The sequence below is a fragment of the Bubalus bubalis genome, chromosome 10 (genome assembly GCF_019923935.1).
Source record: "Bubalus bubalis isolate 160015118507 breed Murrah chromosome 10, NDDB_SH_1, whole genome shotgun sequence".
Classification (NCBI taxonomy): domain Eukaryota; kingdom Metazoa; phylum Chordata; class Mammalia; order Artiodactyla; family Bovidae; genus Bubalus; species Bubalus bubalis.
The window spans coordinates 53,736,966-53,763,605 of record NC_059166.1 but is presented as its reverse complement, the minus strand read 5'-3'; the positions used below and the strand labels follow the sequence as shown (position 1 = coordinate 53,763,605).

The 26,640-nt window shown below is 41.8% G+C and overlaps 1 protein-coding gene across 6 annotated transcripts in view; it reads left to right on the top strand.

Annotated features, from left to right (window-relative positions):
• FAXC (failed axon connections homolog, metaxin like GST domain containing) overlaps nucleotides 1-18,599 on the top strand; it is a 79,619-nt gene extending 61,020 nt beyond the window's left edge. For all 6 annotated transcript variants that reach the window (XM_025294626.3, XM_044924334.2, XM_025294627.3 and 3 more), the window contains one exon: nucleotides 10,012-18,599. In XM_025294626.3, the coding sequence (XP_025150411.3) occupies nucleotides 10,012-10,301 (290 nt within the window). In that variant the 3' untranslated portion in view covers nucleotides 10,302-18,599. The remainder of the gene's footprint in view (nucleotides 1-10,011) is intronic.
• The last annotated feature ends 8,041 nt before the right edge of the window (nucleotides 18,600-26,640 follow it).

Here is a 26,640-nt window from a genome sequence, read left to right as displayed (position 1 = left end):
ATACTCTTCATCCATTTTTGACCACTCCCCTCGTGAGGACATTGGTTCTTGACACTGGCAGGTCAGTATAAACCCCGACAGGCATACTGCCATATGAGGATCACCATGGAACCGTGGAGCAGGACACAGCTCTTGCTTCTTGCACATTCACGCAGACAGGCACACTGAGTTAGGAAAGTAGAAACTTTACATTAAAAGAGCAAAAGAGTCCCAGCTCTGAACGTTCTTATTTTGTCTTGAAGATCCCGGATGAAACCCCAAGATGATAGCTTACAGTGAACGGTGTTGCCAGATTCATGGTCTCTGAAGGAGAAGATTTAAGTCTGGGACCAAAGACAGTCTCAGTCACTTAGAGCTTTGCGTAGATTTTGTTAAAGTAACGGGAATAGAGAAAGCTTCCAGCAAGAGGCACAGGGAGTGGGTAGGAGAGTACCCACCTCACTAGTTTAAGCAGAGTCTTATATACTTCTCAACTAGCTGCTGAGAATAGATAAAAAGAATACCTCAAGGTTGTAAGAGTTCCACCAGACCCTTTCCCAAGGCATACATCCTGCTATAACTTTGGCACAAGATTAGCCAGAGAGCTCCTGCAATGTCTCTGGGTGAGATACACTGTTGCTGTGTAATCAGAGGTACAAGTCTTGAGAAACAGGTTTCCAGGCAAGATTTGTTATAATCATTAACATAGAGTCTGCTGCTGCTGCTGCTAAGTCGCTTCAGTCGTGTCTGGCTCTGTGCGACCCCATAGATGGCGGCCCACCAGGCTCCCCCGTCCCTGGGATTCTCCAGGCAAGAACACTGGAGTGGGTTGCCATTTCCTTCTCCAATACATGAAAGGGAAAAGTGAAAGTGAAGTCGCTCAGTCGTGTCCGACTCTTCGCGACCCCATGGTCTGCAGCCTATCAGGCTCCTCCGTCCATGGGATTTTCCAGGCAAGAGTACTGGAGTAGGGTGCCATTGCCTTCTCCAACATAGAGTCTAAGAAAAGCATTTCCATGAGTAAGACATTGTGCTGTGATTATTAGTTGGGATCTAAAGAAAGGCCAGTTCTCAGGTAAGATACATTGTTGCATAAGGCTCAAGGAAGGCATGAGCAGAGAATGTTCACCTCCTCCTTTTAGGGCCTTGGACTGCCTGCCTAAGCTTAGCTCTTTCAATTCCATGGGCAGAGGAGCCTGGTGGGCAACAGTCCATGGGGCTGCAAAGAGTTGGACATGACTGAAAAACTAAGGCTTTTCACTTTACATACCCTGGCTGAGGGACTGGGGGTGTACATGAGATCACCAGTGAATAACATATATGATACTCTTAATTAATGCTGGATGGATGGATGGGACCAAGCAAGGAAGATCATACAAGAAACTGAGGCAGCTGAGCAGTCATGTGTGGTAGTCACAGGTGGGTGGGTAGGGAGGACGGTGAAGGCTGTAACTGTGTGTGTGTGTGTGTGTACTCATGTGTATGTCCAGAGGTTCAGACCAGGCTAATGGCAGCAGGAGTATGCTCCAGATTGGTGGGGATAGGACTTCAGATAACATATTACCAGGCTTAGTTGGAAGGAATCAGGCATTTGTTGAAGGTCTTCTGAAACTACCACTGAATGGGGGTAAGGATAGTATGGGCTTATATTTAATTTCCTAGATAATCAGCATGAAGATATTCCTTGTCTTGTGTTGGGAATTATCTAAATTGAATATTCAATTCATAAATTGACTATCAGATTGGTGATGCTTGTAGCACTTAAAATAGTTTCCCTTTAATGTAATCAGATTTTCCATGGTGGTCTAAAAGATACTGATTACTTTTAGTTCATTTAGGGGTGTGTTTTGTATATATTCTCTCTTCCTGTTACTTCCTATTCTCTCCTTCCATTTCCCTGCACACCTGTGAATACAAACACACATTTACTCACATAGTTCTGTACATACTCACTTATTCACACACTTATACTTTTACCCAAGTGCGTACACATACCCTGTACACATACAGTCACATGCCCTATGCACACAGGCACTACAGTTGGCGCTTGAACAACACAAGTTTGAATTGCACGGGTCACTTATACGTGAATATTTTTCAATAGTAATGACTATAGTGCTACACCATCCATGGTTGGTTGAATCCATGAATGTGGAGGAACCTTGGATACAGAGGACTGACTATAAGTTCTATGTGAATTAACCCCCACTTTGTTCAAGGGTCAAATGTATGAGGTCATCTGTTATTTTAGAAGGATTTAGGTATCCAATATCAGTAAACTCTTAGATTGTACAGAATCCCTTCTTAAGGAAATGAGGCATCTTTTACTGATTTATTTATGACTTGGCACTTTCCTCTGTTACTTCCTGGAGGGACTTGAGGCATTTAGTATTCTTTTTAAAGAAATGATTGGTGGTTTTGGAGAATTGATTTTTGAGTCTCACTTGGAGATGCACACACTGGGAGAATCTGATGCCATCATCTGCAGGGCATTGTTGGCACATAGTTGCAGGCACTTTGATTCTTAAAACAAGTTAGTAGCTTCCAGCTCTCCTTGGGGACTGGAGGAGCACAAGTCATTCAAGTCCACAGTGACTCTTTAAAAGTCATTTCAGTCATTATTCCAGGCCCCTTCTAAGCCTTTGATCAGAGCTGCTAGTGCAGGCAAGCTACTAATCTGGTCTCAGCTTCTTTCTCTGCCTTTGCTTTTTCTGTGGTGGAGACTTTCCCAAGAAGTAACAAGAGGAAGGAGAAGTAGAAACAAACCACCGGGAGCCTGAATAGTGGAGACCTGGCTCATACCCAGGCATGCAAGTGGCTTGGATCTAGAAATTTTCTGCTGTAGCTTTGGGACAGCCAGGGCGACATTGTCCTTGCCACCTGTGTGAGGGCATGTGTATAAATATTAGCTTTTTGGGAGTTCCATGGTGGTCCAGTGGTTAAGACTCCATGCTTCCATTTCAGGGGGCAAGGGTTGGATCCCTAGTCAGGGAATTAAGATTTTGCATACCTCATGGTGCAGTCAAAAGTTTAAAAAAATTAGCTTTTTGATCCTAGATATTATTTACAATATCTAGTTACACAAACTACTCCAGGAAACATCCAGAATAGTGGGCAGTTTTCCTTAATTTCGGTGAGTATGAGGACAGACTTTGAACATTCGACAATTCTTAAAATATATATAATATGTTTGTGTATGATGTGAAATATTTCCTGACTGGAAAAATTTAGAAAAGATAGAGATTTTTTTAAAAAGATTATTAATAACTTGTGACCCTAACACCCACAGAGAGCTTCTGTTAATATTGTAGTATGTTTCTTCATCTTTTATCAACTACATGTATGCATATATGTTTCAAAATTGAGATCATGTTGAAATAGTTATATCCTGCAGTTTGCAGTTTTTGATTAACTGTATTATGGCCATTTCCTTTGTCATTAAATATTCTTCAAAACAATGTAGTCATTGCAAAATATCCTATCCTATAGCTACACTGTAATTTATGCGATTAATCTTTTTCTGGACTTGTGAGTGGTTTGTTTTATTTTTTCTTTAGTTTTGGCTGCACTAAGTCTTTGTTGCTACATGCCAGCTTCTCTGCTTTCAGTGGTCAGGCTTCTCATTGCAGTGGTTTCTCCTGTTGCAGAGCACGGGCTCGAGCGTGTGCAGGCTTTATTGGCTGTGGCTCAAGGGCTCCAGAGCACAGTCTCAGTAGCTGTGGCGCACAGACTTAGGTGCCCCAGGCATGTGGGATTTTCCTGGGCCAGGGACCGAACCCATGTCCCCTGCACTGGCAGGTGGATTCTTTACCACTGGACTACTGGGAACGTCTCTTGCTGGTGATTTTAAATAATTTTTACTAACATTCTATAGTGAATATTATGTATTTATTGTATACATACATATATATATATGCTTACCTCTGGTTGTTTACTTAAGCTAAATTTCTAGTTGGGGAATCACTGTCTCAAAGGGTGCAAACTCTTGGTCTACACAGCTAAATTGCTTTCTAGAAGGACTGTTTCAATTTATATTCTCATCAGCAGTGTCTGGAAGTACCTCAAATGGAATGGAATTGCTGTATCATATGGTAGTTTTATTTTTAATTTTTGAGTAACCTCCACATTGTTTTTCATAGTGGGGGCACCGATTTACATTCCCAATAGCAGTGAATGAGGGTTCCTTTTTCTCCACATGCTCACCTATACTTGTTATTTCTTATCTTTTTCAACAACCCTTTTAATGTGGAGTCACATTTGATATTTTGATCTGAGTATCCTTCCTAGACAATTGCATGTGGATGGCCCTCTTTAACACAGGCGTGGAACATGGAGAGCCTGGAAAGTAAAACAGCAAAAGGGAAAGGGTTTTGCCACTCCACTGCTCACCCTGGGAAGCCAGATCAAAATCAAGGAACCTAATGCTATTTTTCTGAATTTGTAAGAAACACAACCCTCCATTGTTTTTGTTGTTCGGTTGCGACCCCATGGGCTGCAGCACACCAGGCCTCCCTGTCCCTCACCATCTCCTGGAGTTTGCTCAAACTCATGTTCATTGAGTTGGTGATGCCATCCAACCATCTCATCCTCTGTCGTTCCCTTCTCCTCCTCCCTTCGATCTTGCCCAGCATCAGGGTCTTTTCCAATGAGTCAGTTCTTTGAATCAGGTTGTCACAGTGTTGGAATTTCAGCTTCACCATCAGTCCTTCCAGTGAATATTCAGGATTGATTTCCTTTAGGAATTTGCTGCTTTGATCTCCTTGCTGTCCAAGGTGGAGCTCTCAAGAATCTTCTCGAACACCACAGTTCGAAGGCATCAATTCTTCGGTGCTCAGCCTTTTTTATTGTCCAGTTCTCACATCCATACATGACTACTGGAGAAATCATAGCTTTGACTAGATGGACCTTTGTGTTTTAAGAAAAACCCTGTTCAGCAGATTTTCTATCAATAATTATTTATTGTACTTGGATGTATTCTTCACTTATTTTTTGATAGATTATAAGATAGAAAAAATGCTGGAATCCTTGAAAAACATGCACGTATATACTCACCCCATACTCTTACTGTTCTCTATTTGGAGGTGTTTAGGAAGAGGTCGTGGGGGAATTTGGGTCTTGGGAAAGGGTTGGCTTGAGTGACCTTTGCTAGTGTTTGTATTTTTAGATCTGTGAATTAGCTTCAGGGAGACTGGGAAAGGGGGTGGGGTGTCCTCATTGCCACGTTCAAGTTTGATAAGAACTTTTCTAAAGAGGAAATGTTCAGTGCCCTTGCTGCTTGTGTGACACAGGGTTAAAGGAAGCAACCACGGGCATAGCTGGCACCCCGCAGGAGCATGGAGCAGGGAGGTGCTGAGTGAACACCTTGAAAACAGAGTGTGTGCGGGCGCCAGCCCCGTTTTCTAGATATTGGCTGGTTAAGGGTCCAAGGCTGCAGCGGTGCTGGGAGGAGCTGGAGTGATACAGGAAAATGAAATGAGTCACTTTTTCCAAAGAGTGGGAAATATTTCCATTAGCGAAACTTCAAGAGAAAAGTTCTTTATCCTGTCTGGGAGTGTCCTCGGGGTGAAGGGCCATTTGTTTTTCTGATAAATAACCTCTCCAGTTTTCTGAAAATATTAATAACCACTCATTAGTCATTTTACTAATTTATTTTATTGGATTTTTAAAAAGTAATTGGATTTTTAAAAAGTAATACACAATTGTCACAATAAGTTGAATTAGGCAGGTGTGTTTTAAAAGATTTATCATCTCCTCACCTATATTGTGTGTGTGTGCTAAGATCGCTTCAGTCATGTCTGACTCTGTGCAACCCCATGGACTATAGCCCATGCCCTCCTTCAGGGGATTTTCTCCACCTAAGGATCAAACTCACGTCTCATGTCTCATGTCTCCTGCATTGGCAGGCAGATTCTCAACCATTAGCGCCACCTTCCTATAGAATATTGTGCAGCTATTAAAAAGACATAGTATTCTATTTAGTGAAAAGATTATAATGTGTATAGTGCAATTCCACTGTTTAATTTTAAAATAATAAAATAAAAAAGACAGTTATATACAGGTATGTAAATTTGTGTATGAAAAATAAAGGCACAAATGTCCAAAATCACTCCCATAGAAAACCAAGATTAGGGATTTGAAGTGAACCCTTCTGTACTTTTTATTTTTCATATACGAATTTACATACATATATATAGCTGTTTTTATATTATTTTAAAACCAAATGGAATTATGTTATACATATTACTTTATAATTTTTTTTTGCTAAATAGAATATTTATTGTTTTAATAGCTGTACAATATTCTATAGGATTGATATAACAAATATCAGTCAGTCCTTATTGGATATTCAGGCTGTTTCCATCTTTGTTTTCTTTCTCTTCTTTTCATTAACATAATACTACATTCAACATCCATGTGCATCTGTCTTTACATACTGATGCTTTTATTTTAGTAGAAACTGAAAGTGAAACGTGAAGTCGCTCAGTCGTGTCCGACTCTTTGCAACCCCATGGCCTGCAACCTTCCAGGCTCCTCTGTCCATGGGATTTTCCAGGCAAGAATAGAATAGAGTACTAAAAGCAGAGTCCTGAGCCAACACACAAGTGCATTTAAAATTTCTATAGGTAACATCACATTACTTTCCTGAAAAGCTTTTAACAATTTATACTTCCACCAACCATGTTGTATAATGTCTGACTCTCCACATTGGACGGTATCAGGCTTTAATTCTTACTAGCCTGATAGGTGACATTATCTGTTTGTTGAGTACTCTTTGAGAAAAAAACCTCCTGTTTTAAAAAATTATTTCACAAAGTTTACATCTTCAGTATAGGCATTTATGTTAACATGAGCATATCACACACCCACTACACACATAACCTGTTTATACTGCTGACTTTTTTCATTCTTTTTGGCTGGTAGCATGTTGAGTGGATCTGCTGGTAGAGGGTCTATGCATTAGAAGGGATTGGCAAATCCAGATAAAGGGAGAATTGAAGTGTAAATTTTCACTCTTTGCTTCACTCTTTTTATCAGGGCCAGGATATGAGGATGGGCATGTGAACTCCCAGTCCTTGCTTATCAAAGCAGACCGTTTCTTAACAGCATGATAGAATGATCTCTTCTTCATGACAACCCATTGTCTTTGAGTGACAACACCTGTCCTCTCATAATTCTTGAGACTCTAGAAAGAATTACTGAAAAATAATCTGTGACAGGTAGTTGGAAGCTATGAATTCCCAGGCCAGGTTGTCAACTCATCAGGAGAGAGGCAAGGTCAAGTCTTGGTGAAGGGCATGGAGTCTGGGGACTGCTTTTGTTTGAATCCTGGCTCTGCCACTGTCTAGCTGTGTGACTTTAGGCAAGTTAATTAATTTCTTTGTTGATTCAGTTTTCCTATCATAAATGCAGATAGTAATAGCTCCTCTCTCATAGGATTGGTGCCAGGACTAGGGATGGGAGTTAATATGAATTCAATAGTAAATAAAGCACTTCAAGTAGTGCCCGGTACACAGTAAGGCCTATATACATGTTTGCTATTTTTATTATTATTAATTTTTATTGTTCCTGATTGAAAAAGTTCTAATGACACATATTCATGAAGGGGGGGGCAACTCTCTTGGATGAAAGGTAAGGAAAAGGGCTGTAGAGAGGATAGCCACAGAAGGCGTGCAGACAGTCATTTATCATGTGGATCCTGTGCACTTTGTACCTAGGTTCTGGCTTTCTGGGAATGGACTTGACTGAGGCAAAGAGGGTGGTCCCCAGCTGTGAAGTGACCCCAGTTCATCTCTGATATCCTCCACCCCAGTGGCCCGTTGCTGCTGCTTCCTCATCTTAGTATCTAATTTTTGGTCACCAGCAATACCGGATAAAGCATTTTCACAACTGCTTCCCCAAGGGAGATAATAGGTGAAAATTTTGCATGTGTCTTCCCAAAAGGAGCAGTGATGTGGGCTTCTCGGTTTCTGGCTCCTGAGCTCATAGATCTTCAAGTTGGGGGAAATCAGAATGGACTCATAGAAGCGTGAGTCGAACTATTTTGATCTGAGAAGACCGAACATGGTGAACCATGTACAAATCCAATAGTTTACAGGATCCATGAGGTAGGGGCATTTGCCTTATGTTTTGTAGGGGATGGGTTTATTTAAGCAGAATAGCAATCAAAGTTTTGAAAAACTTTAGTGGGAAAATGTTTATAATGTTACAGGAAGTGACAACTAATGATAATAATGACAATACATAAATTGAAAAAATACTGAAAGAAACACACCAAAATGTTAATTGTCATTACCTTGGATTGGTGTGATTATTGATGCTTTTGTTTTCTTCTTTATGTGTGTGTGTGTGTGTGTGTGTGTGTGTGTATTATATATATTTATACCATTTCTATATACAGACTTAGGATTTTCCAAAATGAATATATATTATTTTCTTTGATAGAAAATGAGATAGAGTAGTTACAGACTGTAACCGATAAAGCTATTAATATAGATACAGCCTAAATGGCTGTAATAGAGAGCTGAAATAAAATGAAACTGTGGTACATCTATATAATGAAGTAGAATACAATTATCAAGGTGGTCATAGAGTAAAATTAAAAGGTTTTCATCATATGTTGTTAAGTGAAAAAAGTAGCATGGGAAACTAGGAAAAGCTCACGGGCAGTAGGGAAGACCCAGCACAGCCAAAAATAAATAAATAAAAATTTTTTAAAAAGTAGCATAGGAAACAATATATAGTAAATGCTACATTGCAAATGTAAATATATGTAAATATATATATGTAAAAAGTGAAAGTCGCTCACTCATGTCTGACTCTTTGTGACCCCATGGACTATAGAGTCCATGGAATTCTCCAGGCCAGAATACTGGAGTTGGGTAGCTTTTCCCTTCTCCAGGGTATCTTCCCAACCCAGGTCTCCTGCACTGCAGGCAGATTCTTTACAAGCTAAGCCACAGGGGAAGCCCAAATGTATATATAAATAAATATAAATTTCAAGAACAGCATAAATGAAAATGTTATGACAAATGGGATTATTGGTAATTCTTTTATTTTTTGCTTACCTGTATTTTCTAATTTTCTGAAATAAAACATGGATTACCTACACAGTAAGTGAGTGTTTATATAATTAAAAAAAATAAACATCCAAAGACTATTCTTAGGGCAATAAAATCCTGTATGAGTTAGTGACAAATCATATGCTTATTGAGCAGTTGTTGCCATCTGGTGGCTCAAAAGCAAAAACTCACTCTCTTTCTGCAGTTTGCATTTGGAATTAGGAAATGAAAGCCAAATACTGTGTCATGTTTCAGACGAATGCCTGGATAATTTTAGCAAGTTAATGAAAGTGTTCCTTTGATTCACAGTAAAAAGAAGTAACCTGGTGACCAAGCAAGAACCCGATCATGGGTGTAGTGTTGAATTTTACTTAAAAAATTAAACAATCTCTGTTTTACTAAATGTGTTTGCAGGCATGTTCATCCATAAAGACAGTTCTGAGTTACCTATTTTATGGATGATTCAGGGCAAAATTTCCTTCCTAACCTATTTTTTTTTTTTCAACTACTTGGCACAGCAGCCTGTAACAACACTACAAATATTTGTGGAATGAATGATCACTTCTGGCTGACTTAATCCAACTAACAGTTGGTGTGTTTTCATGGACTATAAATTAATTTAGAGATGAACCAGCTGAAGCACTAGTTTTCTTGACATGCAAACATAAAATAATAAAATGTTTCACAAAGCCAAACGATGGGTAGTTTAGCTGCCATTTTGAATCAGCTACCCTGCTCACTCCTCACCATCCTAGGACTCACCCCTGAATTTCATCCAGCCCACTCACTGAATTTATTTTTTCCCACTCACCTTTCTTCTGTGTATAAAATCTAAACGTTTGAAACAGTGCCTCTGTGGAAAAGCATTGTTCATGCCTACCCTACACTGTTCTTCTGAGTTGCCCAGAAGGCCAAGTGGCTGGTAGATGGTTGCTTCTGAGAACTAACCCTTGCTTTCCTTACCACCCTGCAGGTGAGCTGATCAATCTCGCTATGTACTGTGAGAGGATAAGGAGAAAATTCTGGCCTGAGTGGCACCACGATGATGACAACACCATCTATGAGTCAGAGGAGAGCAGTGAGGGGAGCAAAACACACACGCCCCTGCTGGATTTCAGCTTTTACTCAAGGACAGAGACCTTTGAAGACGAGGGAGCAGAGAACAGTTTTTCCAGAACCCCAGACACAGATTTCACGGGACACTCGCTCTTTGACTCTGATGTGGACATGGATGACTACACAGACCATGAACAGTGCAAGTGACGGGCAGCCTCGCTGACCCTCCTCTGTTGGAGCTGCCACTCCCTGGGGTCAGTCCAGTTTCCCAGGCAGAAATCCATTGATCTGGGAGGAGATCTTCGTGCTTGGCACAGTTCTCACAAGCTAACTGGAGTAGAGCAGCCTTATTTCTTTTTTGTACAAACAAGACACAGAACCATTCCTATGGCTCCATTTAAAACAGAGGCAAAAAAATAAAAAAAGTCAGCATGGTTCCTGAAATCCATTTTTTGTTTTCATTAGAAAACTAACATTGTGTGGTAGAGCAGTGCAAGAGCGGGTTGTCCACAGACTGCTTATACGTTGATCCCCTGCAACCTGAGGGCTTACATGTGAGATGGATCCTGGAACATCCTTCATCCAGTAGGATTCAAAGTCATGAGTGATGTCATCAGAAGGAATGCAGGAGATAAATGTTCTTTGGTGGCCACTTGTATTTTCTGTGTGTATATTGTATGTTGAAATATAAGTCAAATAAAATCCATAGATATTCAGTGAACACCTACTATGTGCAGAGCACTGTGCTAGGTGCTAGCCAGTATTGGTTTTATCCTAAGCCCTGCCAGTGACTAGCTGTGTGATTTTGGGCAAGTCCCTTAATTCTTGTGTGCCTCATTTCCCCCACCTGTAAAGTGGGGGTGACAATAGTCTCCACCTACCTACCTCACAGGGGTGTTGTGAGGATTCATGTGGTAACATTTGGCGCTTTCAACCTCTAGGAAGAGGTGTGACATAAACACATTTTATTCTTTAATGTGCTTCGTGCGTGTGAAGATCGGCGGGCGGAGGAATTCCACATTCAGGCAACAGCAGCCACGGTCACTCGCCCAAGCCGAGCCGATGGAATACACACCAAGGCACAGTTAGGACGCACTCATCATCCTCTTTGTGGTCTTGCTTGAGTTGAAACCTTTCGTTGAAAGAACCTTGGAAATATTTTTACAGATCATCAACAGCTACAAACAGTCTTCAACTCTACTGTATATTTGCAGAGACGTCTCTTTTGTTGCCTGAACTCACACTGGAAAGCTGTCCTTTGTTGATTCCGGAGTGTTAAGTTGCCTATGTTTAGTTTACCTGGAGGGTATAAAGCTCAGGAATAAGATCTATTTAATAGAAGTGAAGGGGAAAGGATTTGATTGATTTTTTTTTTTTAAGCAGAAGCTCGCCAACTTGTAATGTGTTTTTTGAAAACAAACTTTGCAAGATGTACTGAAAAGATGAAGCAGGAAGAGGATCGTTGTAAATGGTAGCAAAGCACTTTGTGCCGTGTAGACTCTATGCAGTTTTTATTAATGCAACTTTTCTGGTCTTCTCGGCCCTTGCCCACTGAGGGGAAGTCAATGCTGAGGAGAATCTTAATGTTTCTTAAGGATGTCCCCTCCCCTTCCTGTCCTCTCTTTCCCTCCCCATAGAGCACCTGAACTCTTGGGGTTACAGTGTTGACTAAGGCAATCTATCTCTGAAGACATGGTTTTGGTTGACTTAGAACATTTTCCAGTGAAATATGGGGTGAAGATCCTAGGGCGATGGCTGTGGATTTGGGCTTCTGACCACAACTGCCTGGGGAAGGGCTATTCCTAATGGGGTTAAAAAGGAACTTCTTAAAATACAGCAACTTCTGAGAAGTTCATATACTTTATTTGAAAAAGACTCTGAATATAGTTTTGGCAAAACAGTCCTAGAATGCTGTGGATTCACAAAGATGTAATGGGAGAGAGTTTTTGAGGTGATTTACCATTTAAGCAATGTATAACTGGGAAGAAGTGCTGAAACACTCTAAGCTAAAGATTTTTATTCCACATAAAACTCAGTTGTTAGTATCTTATCAAACCCTTCATCTTTGAGGGGACTGTTTGCTGTCTAATGAGAATGTGTTGGAAGATATATGAATGGATAAGCCTATCTTGTTTCCAGTATCATTTCCAGGATTACCCACCTCTTATCTCTCTTGCAAATGCATTCCAAGACCAACTGGTGGTAGTTCTGTGTGACAGGGAAAGTCCTGGCCTGAAAATGTGAATGGAGTCGACAGACTCTGGATCTAGCTCTGCTAAGACTGAGTTGCCCTTTCCCCACCTTCAAAGTGGTGTTTGAAATTTTGTCTATAATTTATTCTTCCTGTATAGCACAAAGTATACTGTATCTTCATGCCAAGAAGGTTTAAGTTATGAGTATGTGGGGTCACAGATATTTTTTATTGTGTATTACTTGGAGGGCACATCCATGGAGAACCAACATTAAATATGTGAAACCTTCATTCATTCTCTCCAGGTGCCTCCCACGGGGGCTGAGTCCTGGGTACTGCCCGACCCCTCATGCTTGGGTACTCAGCATTTTGTAGGTATAACTTGATTAGGAACCCCAGAATATACCCAGGTTTTACTTTCCCAAAGTGGGTTATGGAAAAATAATGACTAAGACAAAACCCACAGTGGTGTGGGCGACTTATGCAGTCTTGATTAGGTGGGCTTTAATTTTATATGTTTCGTTCTTAGGCTGCCCAGATTGAACTGTTCTCCTATTTGATGAACAGGTGCTACTTATAAGAAAAATAACAAGAAGTTAGGGGATGTTTTGGTCATCTGACTCTCTTGTTCAAGTTCTGTATTTCTTTTTTATTGGAAGATAAGGAAGTGTGATCTTTAATGCTAAGAGATGCTTTTGGATGGCCAGAAGACCTGTGGGCTACCTGTTCTTTTTAACCTTTCATTGTAAAATTAAATTCTGTCTTTTTCTCTACTTCCCTTTGCCCCACCCCACCCTCATCTCCACTTCTCTGGATGAAGGAGCAGCCGAATTATACTTTGCCTTGCATATGTCAGAGTAGATAACAAGGATGATTTAAATTTATGCAGAGATAAACCGTATTGCCAGAGGGTCCCATTTCTTTTATAACATCATCATTTGTGAATATTAATGCTACCAAGGTGATGGGCTGCCCAGCTGACTGATCACAGACTTAGAACAAATGGACTTGAACTAGAACTTGAGTCTCATCCTCACATGAGCCCTACTTGTGTGTACTGGGGTATGAGGATATGTGTTTGTGAAACAACTAGGGTTCAAGGAAAGGAGGTGTTAAGGATTGTAGCTGTGGGAGTCTTGCCCAGATTACTCGAGAGAAAGTATAGACTCATAGACATGGATAGCTGGGTGGTGGATTTGCTCTGGAAAGCCATATTTATTTGAAGGGCAGGCCCAGAACTGAGGTCTTTCACCTTGCCTTACAGAGTTCTTGCCATTACATCACCTTGACTTGGATTATTTTTAAAACCACCTCCCTGAGAACTCACTCCATGTTTGTAGAACCAGCTCATCCCAGCCTCTCAGAGAGTGCTCGAAATCTTTCAGTCTTGTCCCCTGTATCTCTTCACCCGGGTCAGTTCAAGGGATCTTTGTTTGGTATCTACTCTGTACAAAGTGCTGCTTGTGATCTGTGAATGTCACCAAGATGGACATTTAAGTTACCAAGACCCTTGTTCTTGGATTAGGTCTTTTAAGGAGTCCATGCCCATATGATCTCTCACTGGGTATTTAGTTACTCAGTGATGAGTTGATAGCCCTTACCCTAAGCCTGGCCCTGGAATGCACACTGGATATAGAGTGGTGAACAGATGTGGCGCCCTGGTTTTAGGTATTCTCTTTTGCCTAAGCTTCTGTGATAATCTCTTTTACGTGCATCGCCACTTCCCTGATCCATTCTACCCATCATCTTAGATTAATATTTCTCAAAACCCCCATAGGGCACTGTATTGCTCTAGGATGAGGTATTCCTTTGGGCCTGGTGTCCACACATTTTTATTCATCTTGTTTGCCAGGGCTCCTCCATGTAAGCCATCCAGTGCATCCAGGCTGGTCCATTTGCCGTTGCCTAGACATGCCTCACGTGCTCTGCTCTGTGCCTCCATTCATGCCAGCCCCTCTCCTGAAATGCCTGCCCTTCCTCTCCTTTGGCTCACACACCTCACATGGCCCAACCTTGTCAGTTCTGCAGGAAGAGGTCTCAGCTTATTGTAATCCTCGCTTCCTCTAGAAACACAGCTCCCATCACTTCCTTCCCTGAAGGCTGCATGGGGGGTGGATTCCTTCCACCAAGGAAGCCCAATATCTTTCTAGGGGAAGAGGGTCATACCCTAGAAAGATATTGGGCTTCCTTGGTGGCTCAGCAGTAAAGAGTCTTCCTGCAATGCAGGAGACCCAGGAGATGTGGATTCAATCCCTGGCTTGGGAAGATCCCCCGGAGGAGGAAATGGCAGCCCACTCCAGTATTCTTGCTGGGAAAGTTGCATGGACAGAGGAACCTGGTGGGCTAGAGTCCATGAGTTTGCAAAGAGTTGGATACAACTGAGCACACACACAGTGGTTTTTTAATCTTTGTGTCTCTATTGATAATCTAATGCAAGTCCTATGCCCTAGTCCCAGAAAAATATGGAGATATATGAAATTTTGCATATAAGTTCAGGAGATGTAGAAATGTCTTGAAATTACCTGTGGATTCCTTAGGGGGTTCATGGACCACAGCTGAAGAAACCTTGTTTGAAAAACAGCCTTTAAAATTTACTGCTGTTAGTGTTCATTCTTGCTTGATTTTATCCCAGCCAGACAGGAGACAAATTAGAATGGGAGGTGCAAGCACAAGTAATCTGTATCGTTATCCACATGGAGAGTGCTCTGTGACAGGGAAGGAAGAAGAGGCGCCTCACACTGATTGAGAAAATATCCTTTTTCTGACAAGTTTGGCATTTTGAAAGTGAAAGGATTTTGTTGTCATGATCATTGTCATCTACCTTCTGACCACCCAAAATGTTGATTTTGCAAAATCAGTTCAGGGACAGGGGCTTCACTTCAGCCCTGAAACGCACCACTTCTGCATGGATAAGCTGACTGGTCTGTGGCTTAAGGTGGGAGAGAAGAAGCTGGATTTTTCCTTATAGGAATAAGTTCTGCACAATCAGGTTTTTCTGCATTAATTAATTAATTGAACAATTGTTGAGTGTATTTTCAATAAAAGGATGGTGCCTTTTGTTGATAGGAAACAACTCAGGCTTTTCCTCCTCTTCTTTTTCTTTCCCTTCTCCTTCTTCATCTCCCCCATCCTCTCCCTCTTTCCTCTCCTCCTCTTCCTCTTTTTTTTTTTTTAAACGGGTGAGACTATTTTCATTGCTCCTGACTATTACCCAGGATTCTTTGTTCTCCTGTCTATGCAGTGCTATTTAAGAAGAACAAGGACTGATGAAAGTACATTCAATGACAAATATTTCTTGAGTCTAAATGCGGAACTCTGGCAACCCATTTCTAACAGGTCCAGGATCTATTGCCTGTGACTGTGGCATGCTTGACTTTTATTCATTTACTTTTGATGGTCTGGATGCAATTTGCAAAATTCAAAAGGACCCATTGGTGTGTGAGCAGGAGGATCCTCTGGATGGCAGAACCCTTGCTAATACCAGGAGTAAATGCTAATGGATGTGGGATTTTCTTCATTTTTTTTAGGTTTTTAGTCCCTGACTTTAAAGAATATCTTAAAGGTAATTAAGGCACTTTAATCTTTAAGATAACTGGAACCAGCAACACATTGGCCTTGCCCCTTAAAGAAGGTTACAGAGAATACTGAAAACAGTGTAAAAGGAAGCAACTCACTGTTTTGGGGCTGACAGTATGACCTCCTTAACCATTCTGGCTCTGGCCAAACAGGGACTTTGTCCCCAGACCAAAGCTCTCTGAAACTTCTGCTGCTGGCTAGACTATTTGCATGCTCAAATGTCAAGTGGATTATTGCCCCTAATTATCAAATTTGTAGACAAATAAAGGGGACCATTGCAATAATAAAACAGCTTATGAATATGGTCCAGCCAGCACCAACACTCTTGACCATTTCCATGGGGAAACAAGTTATCTAGAGCCAAACATTGGTACAGTACTTAGGTGTTCCATACACAAAGAATTTCAGCAATTAACTTGATTACTGTTATAATGTTCTTAAATATTTTTCAGCTGCTCTTGTCCCTAATTACAGCTTTAAATATTTTCAAACAATTCACTAGCTATAGAGTGATATATATTTATGATGCTATTTCATTTTATGAAAAGTAGTATTACTAAAAGTGACTAATTCACCTCCCATCCCCCATTGGCAAGCATCTTTCCCCTCCCTATTTTTTTACTTTTAGCTCTAGAATAGAGTAACTTTGATTGATTAGTATAATTTAGACCTTCTTTAGTATTAAAAAAAAGTTACCCCATGGGTTTGAAAACAGTAGGATTTAGCTCCTAAATTGTTAAGTTAATCAGCAGTGGCTAAACAGATAGCAGAGGGAATGTGATATAATTCGAGGCTAGAAAGGAGTAATGCTTTGGGTAGTTACTACCTCCCTCCCTTAAAAAATACTACAATCTATAGACTGTTCTCTTTAATAGTTGTTCAGAATTGGAAGTCTTCTCTCATACTTGTTTCTATCCCCTAATAAGAGATCATGTTTGGCTTATTAAAATATCAACCGTGTCCAGATGATTGTATTTTTATCTTTAACAAATTATATCTGATTTTTTTTGCAGCAATAAGACTAGAGATAATGTTCAAATTTTGGAGGGAATCTCTGCTTCAGTAGGAGCAACATGTTTGTGTGACTCCTGTCAAAATGACTTTACCTAAAGTAAGCAGTCTCGTGGGATCGTGCTTATCAGAAACATGTGTTTTTCCCAGCAATCTGTATCCTGCTGAGTGTCTGACAACTCCACCCTTGATGAGGGTGATGTTCCCCTGAAGGTGGTGGTTGAAAAGATGAGGATCCAAGTCCTTCCTCTGGTGGTGGTTGAATTTCACTGAGTGGGAGGAGAAAAGGAAAGATGAACAGATACAGGGCTTCAAGCAATTGTGTGGTGTGGCTGTGTTAGAGAAGTGTCAGGCACGTTGAGAGTGTTCTGAGTGGTGGCATCTTACTAAAGCAATCCGAAGGACTACGGGTTTAAATGAAAGACAAGTGCAATCTGTAGGGAAGGACTGTTGTGGTTATTCCAGTGGCCAGTGCAGCAAGCCCTGGAGTAACCTTGATCTTTGTCCTGGTTTCTGGCTTGTTCTCATCCCACCTGAGTCTGAGCCTGGGAACTGGAGGAGTGGCCCTGGTGTGTTCACTCCTTTGATTCTGGAACTTCCTTCTTGTCTCTCAAAAGTGTTTGTGACATAGAATTTCCATTTTCTAATATAAAAAATGTACAAGAGTATATTTGTATATTTGTTGTATAGAAGACCCTTAAATGTTTGGAGACACCCACCTCATCTCTATGTAGGCAGTGGTCTCCAAACCTCTGCGCTCATTGACCTCATCAGTAAGACTTTCTAAGCATGCCCCGCAAGGTATTTATTTAAACACACACACACACACACACACACACACACACACACACACACACACTGCTCCAATGATTTGTTATGTACATTAAAAACCATAGCAAACATAGAAATTTACAGGGAATAGTCTACTCGATAGAGTTTAGAGTATGGGGCAAGAAGGACTTAAAGATAGCACGTAGAAGGCAGCAGTTGGTTAGAGAGTATGTCTATATTGTTGGTGGGCAAGTAGATGTAAAATAGGCATGGAAGCATGATTTTAGATCAAGGTTATTCATTCTTAAGAGCCATTTTTGGCTAGAAGAAAAGAGTGAATAATTAGATGTTACCTTTATAAGAACTCTTTTAAATTCTGTTTTGGGGACCACTTGATATAGTACATCTCTTAAATTCCTGAAAGTTTCCTCAGTACACTGATTTAAGCAAAACAAGAAAGGAGGGAGGGAAAAACCTCAATTATGCAAATGCTGACTCTCATGCCTGAGAATTTCTGAATCTGAAAAGCACGTTTTGATAATTCCTGGTAATCATCACCTCACTGATTATTTGTCTTTCTTCTATTTGTTTATTACCCCGTGTCTCCAAATGTGTGGGAGATGTACAGATTTATTTTCAGATACCTGAGATAGGAGGGACCAATGTTGGTATAATTTGAACCTACATTTCAGCTGCTTGGGGGCTGATGGGTGGACACTGCCTGGAAACAATGACTTGCACCCTCTGTTTGGCAAACACAGTGGATAGCATCTTGCTGAACGAGGGCCTCGATATGGAGGCGGCATTCCAGTGTTTACTTCTGGACCTATGAGTTCCTTTAGCACAGTTATTGTTAGTAGTTTATAAAGCCATATTTAAACTTGTACACTTGATTGTAAGATAGATTTGAATTGTGCACTATGTTGATTACTGTATATAAATGTGGAGATTCTGTATATTTGGTCTCATTGCTGTATGTATTTGATGTGTAAATGATAACTAATGGATATGAAATAGCTGGCTGTGAATGTCTTTATTCCAGTTTGCTTCTCTTTTGCAAATTTGAATGTTTAAACTTTACACCCATGGGGAAAATCTGAGATATTTTTTGCATCTAATATACTGTTAAGTGGTGGTCTCTTAGATGGTTGGGAGAATATTTTAGTTTTAAGGCTCATGTATAATTAGAAGGGAGGTAATGAATTTTTTAGGCGTGTGACTTTCTGATAGAATTTTAAATGAATGTTTTTTAAGTAGAAAAACAGGTCTCTGGATTATGCGGTCTTTCCTCTCTTGCCCTTGTTTCGTGCCCAGTGTGCCCGTTCAGAGCTGTCAGGACTGATGTCCACTGGCAGAGAGGAGAGAAGGAGATGCAGAGAGGGGAACACGTGTGAAGACTGTCCCTGTGGCTGCTGGCCTGGTGGGTAGACCAAGTCCTCTCTGGATAAGTAAACACGCCTCAGTTGGTTTTCCCAGCTGTTCAGGGAAGTAATTCTGATTCCCATTTTATAGATGAGAAAAGAAGCTTGAAGTGGTAGATTAGGTAATGTGGCTAAGAGACGCTCAAGTCAAATATTGGGGTCAGAGATTCACAGTGAGGTTTTGGAAACACAAATCTTACTTTCACACACATGCCTGGCAAGGAACTGCGAAGGAGAGGTGGGCCTGTGGGCATTTCAGAATGGGTGGAGGCCTTCAGAATGTTTAAAATCTGTTCTACGAATTTGAGCAACTATTATTCAAATGTTAGCTTTTTACCTGTTAGAGCAAATTACAACAAGGTAGCATTCAATATCTCAAACTTGGGAGTTCCCTGGTGGTCAAGTGTTTAGGATTTTGGGCTTTCATTGCTGTGGCCCCAGTTCAACACTGGTCAGGGAACTGAGATCCCCAAAGTCATGCAGCATGGCTAAAATCACCCCCCACCCCTAAACAAAACAAAACAGGAAAAAACCCAAACCCCACAAAATCCCAAACTCTTCAAACCGTGGGACTATCTATTAGGTAAATAACGAGAGAACCCCCCCTTTCCACATTCAGAGATAATAATTTGCTTTTTATCATTTAGATCCCCTTTCTCTGGTAACCTGTAAAGCCTGACTATTCAGCCTTTATTATTTATTGTCTGTGTTATTAGTAACATAGACCTCCACTGGAAATGCTCTGGGGCAAATCTACAACTATTTCAACTTAAGTGGGTTCAAACCCTTCTAGAACCTGTGTGGGGGTCCTGGACTCAGGCTTGGTGTCTGTCCCTTCAGGGAAGCTTTGTGCTCCTTGCTTTTAGAATGAAGGGGGTGGTTTGCCTTTCCAAAACACTTTGCTCCCAGAAGTGTTAAGAGAAATATTTTGCAACCAGTTGTATCGAGTATTCCATGATGCCGTTTTTCACATTTTCGTCTTTTTCCTTCACGGGGGAGATGGCACAGTCGGTCTCCTTGTTCTCTCGGGGGCGGCCTGTGTGGTTTGCAGATGGTGCCACTGTTGGCACCTTCTAAACACTGCCCAGCCAGGTTGGTGCTCACTGGCCACAGAATTTCCTTTTAGTGGTAAAGAGTTCTCCTGCCGATGCAGGAGATGTGTGTTCGATCGATCCCCAACTCAGGAAGATCCCCTGGAGGAGGGCATGGCAACCGGCTCCAGTGTTCTTGCCTGGGAAATTCCATGGACAGAGGAGCCTGGCGGGCTACTGTCCATGGGGTTGCAATGTGTTGGACACGACTGATTGACTGAGCATGCATGGGTACAGGCAAGGTTAAAGTAGCTTGTCCTTTGGATGAAAGGGAACTTTGGAAAAGAGGAAAGAGAACCCACCTCCTTCATTATGGTAACGTCTGCATTGCTGCCCTGTGTGCCTAGTGGTACCTGGTCTATTTGCCTGATGGTGTTCTTGTGGTGAAGACTTGGGGGTCATCTCCAGGTAAGGGATGGGCAGGATTGGAGTTCCCCTCCCTGGACTGTTTGGTCTGGGGCGAGCTCATTGGGTCACTTGTGCTCCACACAGATCGGAAAACCCTGATTAAAACAGCATCCCAGGCAGCCTTGGAAGGGAGGGGACTTGAGGGAAGGGCTAAGTGTGGGAGGGAGCAGCCCCAGGCCTCTTCCCAACCCTACTGTGCCAAGGGTGTATTGTGGGGAAGCCTGGTGCTGCTTTTCCACTCTCACAAGCCTCCTCCAGCCTTAGCTGGTGCATTTCAAGGAAAATAGCAGAAATTCTAAAGACTACTCCGGGGTGTCAATAGTCTTGATTCGATAGTGGCACAAAAATGGGAAGAAGGGTAAGTGGGGAGAAAGGACCCGGGGGCCAACTGTTTGGAAAGTCATCCCTTTGCAGGTGAGGAGAGTTTCTGAGCTGGGGACTAATGTAAGGAATGAGTATTTAGACGAGATTCACTGATGACAGCCTGCATGCAGCACTGGTCAGAGAGCAGCTGGACCTGATCTCAGTGGCTTGGAGTGAAGTCAGAAGTGGGACATGAGGACAGGGATGGGACATGGGGAGAAGGGAGAGCAGCCACCGTGCACAAGGAGAACCCGAGACTCCGGGCAGTGGGGAGCCCGGGAGGGGGTGGGCTGGGGGGAGATGGTGCAGGCGGCGGTAATGCTGGAGACTGTGGCCTGCTGCTGCCAGTGCAGAGAAAGGGGAGGAGGGGGGACTGATACGGGGCCAGAGCGGTGCTTGATTTTAGCCGCCCTGAATTTGAGGAACCAGTCTCTACTGGACTGGAGCTTGTGAAGGGGTAGAAGTGAAGCCACCTCCCTGGAGGGATTGCTGAAGCAAATGGGCTGGAGAGATAATAAAAAATTATTGGCACCTTGTATTTGCATAATGTACATCTTTAAGGCACTGTTAGAGTCAGTAACACTGAGACCACATCACTTAGTGTCTTCATTTACAAAATGAGGCTTCTTACAGGTTGATCTTTTAGATAGCTTCTGGCTCAAACTTCCTTTTATCCTTCCCTGAGGCTGAAAGCCACTCCTCTGGCAACACTCCACCTCCTGCTCTGCTGATTCTTACAGTGCTGAAAGGAGGAGTTAGTTGACCAAATCAACTAGTAATAGCTAATTAATTAATATTAACTATAGTGATATAATAATGAAGCATTATACACAATTATTGTGTTATATATATTTTAATATTACTGATAGCTAATTAATTATTAGTACCATATTAATTGGACTTCCCAGGTGGCACACTAGTGGTAAACAGTCCACCTGTAATGCAGGAGACACAAGAGACATGGGTTCGATCCCTGGGTTGGGAAGATCCCCTGGAGAAGGAAATGGCAACCCACTCCAGTATTCTTGCCTGGAAAATTCCATGGATGGAGGAGCCTGGCAGGCTACAGATCATGGGGCTGCAAAGAGTCAGACATGACTGAGAACATACACACCATGTTACTCTGTGCCAAGCACTGTGTTCTTAGCAACCTCCTTCTGTTTATCATTTAATCCTCACCATAGCCCTGTGAGGTTTTATCATTCCTCATAATCACCCTCATCACCACACCTTGCCATCAGCATCATTGGTTTACAGATCAGGAAACTGAGAGAGAAGTTAAGTAACTTACTCCAATCTCTGTCAGATGATCAGCAGAGCTGCAGTGAGTCTGAGAGTTCAGCTTTTACACTACTGTCTAACACTACCTTAATACCACTGAAGAGATAAAGGAGGCAGAGGTATTATAGACAGGCTAAAATGGAACAAGCGTATCTGTGTTGCTCAGAGGCATCATGCCAGCTGCTTGGAGTCAGATGGTGGGGGCTGATTGGGTGTTTGTACCTATGTCTTAGCATCAGGGAAATAAACCCCCCTTTCCCTAAAAGGAGCTTTTCCCTGTAAGCAGAGCCTGCAAAACTGCTTAGACAGAGCCCCAAGGATGGAGTACTCAGGGAACCCCTCCCCCAAAAGCTTGTGGTTTTATCTTCCTTAAACACTTGTGTTACTTTTTCTTTGCTGTTGACTCCCCAGGCATGGGCCATGGAATGTCTCTCGGCCATGGAATGTCTGATTTCTTGTGTTGGATAACTTTAAGGGTTTAAAGCCTGCAGCAACTGGAGGCCCCCAGGGGAGAGGCACAAGGCAGCTCTCCGCATGGTACGGTGCACGTAGTAAATGATCAATGAAGGTTGGTTACAGGAATGGACGGATTCTCAGGTAAAAGACAAATCAAATTGCAAAGAAATATCCAAAGTTTAAGATTTGATAAGACATACTGTGCCAAGGCAGCCCATAAATTACTCATAGAACAAACCACAGGTGACTGAAATACGGGGTAGTAATTTCTGGAGGCTCAAGTGGCTTATGCAGTCCTCAGGATCCCTTGATGGAATTATAGCCCCATAATTCAAACAGCTCCCATTTCCTTGACACACACACACCACACATCTGAATCCCAAATCCTGCCCGTGGTTGGCACTGTCTTCATCTCTACCCTTGCACTCTTATGTTGCCCAATAAATTCTCTTGTTAGAGCCTCTGGTGTTAGGCACATTCGCCTACTCTTTGTCCTGTAGTGTTGCTATGTATTATAGGATATTTAACTTATTAAGGAGACTGCATACATGAAAACTCTGTGTATGGCTTTATTTGGGGGTTTTGGAAGTTTATTCCTTTTAGCTCTGGTTTTGCATCCTATAAGAACTAGAGCGCAGTTAGAGATGCTTTCTTTGGATTCAGCCTGAACTCTGTGCCTAAAGCTAGAGGCAGAAATTCCTAGTAGGGAGGAGTTGTCTTCCTCTTTTTTTTCTCCTCATGCTCTAACTCTTTCTCTGTATTAGGAATTTGAATTCGTAGTAATATGGAATTGTTCTTAGCCCTATTTCCTGTATCATTTTGTGAATATGCAACTAGTAGCTTAAAAGTAGACATGTCAGATACAGTCATAAATGACCTTTTTTTTATTATAACTTCCCCTGCAAAGCTGCTCTGTAGGGCTAGTTTTCTCCCTAATGTTGGATGAAATTTTAGGCAAGTCTCATCATTTATCTGCTCACTATTAGATGATTGAAAGATAGGGATCCCTTTAGTCCCTCAAGACAGTTGCAGTGCTGAACTTATGGTTACCAGGGGGAAGGTTTGGGGGAGGGATAGTTAGGGAGTTTGGGATTGACAGGTACACTCTGCTATATTTAAAATGGATGACCGACAAGGACCTACTATATAGTACAGGGAACTCCGCTCAACATTTTGTAACAACCTAATTGGGTAAAGAATTTGAAAAGAATAGATACATGCATGTATATAACTGAATCACTTTGTTGTACATTTGAAACTAACACAACTTTTTTGGTCATCTTTACTCCAATATAAAACAGGAAGTAAAAAATAAAAATGAACACGTGTATACCCATGGCAGATTCATGTTGATGTATGGCAAAACCAATACAATATTGTAAAGTAATTAGCCTCCAATTAAAATAAATAAATTTATATTAAAAAAAAAACCACAAGCAGACAAAAACCAGTTGTTGTCCAGTTGCTCAGTCATGTCCGACTCTTTGAAACCCCGTGGACTGCAGCATGCCAGGCTCTTCTGTCCTTTTTGTCCAGTTTTCTGTCCAATTATGGTTCTGATATTAATATGTAGAGTTAAGGGCAATAATACAGATTCTGAATTGTATTCAACACTGAAGCTGCTCCTCTGTTTTGCATTTGTCGCCATCAGAAGAAGGGCGAGTTTCTTTTATTATCTTTCTTCTGTCAGCTTCCTCTCCCTGCCTCCTTCTTTCCCACTCCACAGGTATTGGCTAGCCTCAGCTTCTGAGGCCACTAGGGATGAATCCGAGAAAGGCGGAGGAGTTTAGGGGGACGTGTCTAACTCAGCTGCTGCCAAAATGGTTGCCGGTATTTGCAGATGTTTGAAGATGATTCTCATGCGCACTTTCCCGGGCCATTTGGAGACCTCCCTAGTACCAGGAAATCTTCTACCTGGAAGTTCCCAGGATACAGGCGAGTGCTTCTCTGGCTGATCACTTATGATTCTGTTGTTGTCCCCTGGTTGGACTTCTAGCACTCTTCCAAAAGTCCTTGTAAGCAAAGCCTCTTATTTATTTATTTTAAAAAATATTTATTTATTTGGCTGTGCTGAGTCTTGGTTGTAGCACTTGGGGATCTTTAGTTGCAGCAAGTGAACTCTAGTTACACCATGGGGGATTCCTGTTCAGGGATCGAACTTGGTTCTGCCAGGGAAGACCCAGCAAAGTCTGTTTTAGATGGTACGTTATCTGTGTCTCTCTTTGTGCTAAAATGTAGACCTCTCCAGCAAAATGTCCAGCTCTCCACCAAGCCCCACTGGCTCACTGAGCCTGAGGCAACTGGAAATTTCCCCTACCTCTCATTTCTCCTTTTATGTCTAAGACCCCACTACAGAGTGGGATTAGTTGATGCTGACTGTCTCGGGGCCTCAGTGGAAGGTGAGGAAGCGATCCCGTAAAATGTAGCATATACCTGTGCTTGGGAACCAAAGGATATTTTAAGGTGAGTTTGATGGTCCTGAGTCTGTGAATGTCCTTCACTGTTCTTAAGTGGGCAGTATTCTGGCGTCTCTTCTCAGGCTGGTTATGGGAGGCTCTTATCACAAGGACTTTGCTCCAAGCATCCTCAGCTTTTCTGTTCCTTCTCCTGGGCTACTGCTTCTTCCTTTATCATTGCAAAATAAGAGAATGAAAAATGCTCCCTTAGTTCTACTAAACTGGCTATCTCCCCCTCTATTTTGTCTCTGAAGTGAGATTCTGAGAAACTCTGAAGTTGTCCCCTTGGTATGTAGGGATATTTCCAAATGTACTCCCCACTCCCCACACACACCATTTTTAGTAACCTAGAATGAAGCTGACACACACATATGAAAAATCAACCATATAATTAATCTACATTCATTGCTCGTCTGTGCTCTGTTTTCTGCTGGTGATTTGGAGGGACTAAATAAGACTGATTTTAAATATGGGAATATAAAATTATATGACTGTGAAAAGTCATCTGGCAAGTGGGTAAGAGGACTGTCAAGGGGCCTGGAGATGGACTCCTAAGAGCCTTGGCCTTATGGAAAGCAAGTGGACTTTGGTGGGAAAGATTAGTTAATAAAGTTTCTCGTCTAAAGCCAAAACTGAAGGGTAAATTGGTTATATAGGGGATTATTCCCAAATAATGATTCAGGGAAGTTATAATGATTTTTGTTTTTATTATGCCTATGTATACGATTTAGGGTTAATCTAAGATGTATGAAAAATAGAAATCCATGCTTTTCAAGTCCAGGTGTTAGGTGCTGTTGTCCACTCAGCACACTATTGCCCCCTGGTGTCAGCATGTGTAAGTTGCAGGGGCAGTTAGTAACCAAGAATAAAAACCCATCTTAAGTGCTGATTTTTTTTTTAAGTGAAAACTTTTTGACATGTTAAAATTATAAATGATGAATTATAATAATAGAATGAATGGAAAATATTATAAGCACATATGAATTCCCAGTAAGTGAAGCCAGCCTGGGCAAGAGTGATCATTGATGGCTGTGAGGAAAATGTGGACTTGAGCTTCTTCTGGATGAATAGCTAGGAGTGAGGCACAAAACAGTGGGAGGGGTGTTCCATTAGATTGTGGGTCTTCCCAAGAAGTGCTCTATTTTATGATCCTTTCACTCTCACATCTAGCACAGAACCGGGCACATCATGTGTAACCATGCTGCTAAGTCACTTCAGTTGTGTCGGACTCTGTGCGACCCCATAGACGGCAGCCCACCAGGCTCCCCCATCCCTGGGATTCTCCAGGCAAGAACACTGGAGTGGGTTGCCATTTCCTTCTCCAATGCATGAAAGTGAAAGTGAAGTTGCTCAGTCGTGTCCGAATCTTAGCGACCCCCTGGACTGCAGCCCACCAGGCTCCTCTGTCCATGGGATTTTCCAGGCAAGAGTACTGGAGTGGGGTGCCATTGCCTTCTCCGTGTATAACCATAAATGTTTGCTAATGCTTGCTAATAATGAACAGTGTGTATGTTGGAAATA